Source organism: Dendrobium catenatum, unplaced genomic scaffold (genome assembly GCF_001605985.2).
Source record: "Dendrobium catenatum unplaced genomic scaffold, ASM160598v2 original_scaffold_161204, whole genome shotgun sequence".
NCBI lineage: Eukaryota > Viridiplantae > Streptophyta > Magnoliopsida > Asparagales > Orchidaceae > Dendrobium > Dendrobium catenatum.
The window spans coordinates 500,932-502,308 of NW_021479630.1; the positions used below are offsets into that span (position 1 = coordinate 500,932).

General features: G+C 48.4%; 1 protein-coding gene across 1 annotated transcript; it reads right to left on the reverse strand.

The window, feature by feature from the left end:
- LOC110092966 (RING-H2 finger protein ATL2-like) lies at positions 1 to 1,208 on the reverse strand. The gene has a single exon (XM_020817688.2). The coding sequence runs from the start codon at positions 1,006 to 1,008 to the stop codon at positions 67 to 69; it is 942 nt and encodes a 313-aa protein (XP_020673347.1). The 5' UTR covers positions 1,009 to 1,208; the 3' UTR covers positions 1 to 66.
- Positions 1,209 to 1,377: the final 169 nt, after the last annotated feature.

The following is a 1,377-nucleotide window of genomic DNA, read 5'->3' on the forward strand; positions in this document are numbered from 1 at the left end:
TTTTATTTTGTATCAAAATAAATTTAATGTTTTATTTTATAAAAATGATAAGTTCTTCCATTACATTTACCTCATAACAATCGACTTTCTCCCTTTCATATGAAATACCTCTTCGACCAAACTCAAATCTCTTACAAAATCCTTGTTTGTTGAGCTCCCCTGTCCATCTGGTCCAACTCCGGCTGCCGCCGCTGCCGACGCGGTCGACGCCGCTCCCTGCTCAATATCCAATCCTCTAGAGCTACAACCAGAGCTGAACCTGCTTCCCATGCTCAGTATGCTTCTCAGGGACGTCAAATTCGACGGCTTTAGATCGAAAGCTGCAAAAATCTTACTCGAATGCAGTGTAAAAGCAGAGCTTTCTAATGCAATTCTCGGTATGTCGATGGCCATGATTCGACTAAGCTTCCTCGTAACAGAGCAAACGGAGCTCGAGCTTCCTTCTTCCGAACCATCCAACGGCATAACTATCTCGTGCGGTGAAGCTCTGTTATTTATAATGGGGGAACTCTGCTCCGAGTCGGTTAATATGGTATTTTTCGATTCGACGGCCGGCAGCTTGATGGAGCTCCGGCAGATGGGACAAGTGGAGTTGGAGGCAAACCACCTGTCGATGCACTTGAGATGGAAGACATGGCGGCAACCAGGAAGAAACCTGGTGGAGTCGCCGTTGGTGAGCTCAGCGAGGCAGACGGCGCACTCCATGCCGTCCTTGAATGCTGCAGAGTTGAAGACGGTGACTGGGAGAGATATGAGCACGGCGGAATCAAGCGCGCTGCCGGGAAAGGCTGCGCCGACGGTGCCGGAGGAGTGGAAGAGGAAGCGTGCTGGGGAGCTCGCGAGGATGGGGCTAGCACCCAAGTAACGGTTTGCGCGAAGGAAGAGAATGAGGATGAAGACGAAGATGAAAAAGAAGACGATGACGCCGGATAACATGACCTTGCCGGTGACGGACATGGAGAGACCGGGGACGGCGTCTCCGGCTTCCGGCGGCGCTGATGTCGACATGGCCGAGCTCAAATTAAGCTCGACGCTTGAATTATGAGTGGTGGCGGAATAGTACCAAATTCTTCTCTTTGGTGAAGAAAGTTGGTTTCTTTGGGTTGGGAAAGAGCGTAGCCGTTATATATAGACTACTGGCGGCCATTAATGAGGTCATGAGGGTTCAATTTGGGCTTCAAAAAAGGAGGCTAGACCATCTCCAACGGAACTCGAAGGGGCTGTATGCAGTCCGCCAACGTTTCAATCGGACGTGAAAAATCACGCTTAATTCCGGGAGTGTCACCCACGCATGACGCAGCCACGCTAATTTCTTTTTTAATTCTAAAAAATCGATTATTATTTCTAGAATTTTATTATTAATAATTAAGAATTAAT

What these genes read in the sequence shown, in the direction of transcription:
- LOC110092966 (XM_020817688.2), bottom strand. Translation starts at nt 1,008, where the DNA reads ATGTCGACATCAGCGCCGCCGGAAGCCGGAGACGCCGTCCCCGGTCTC.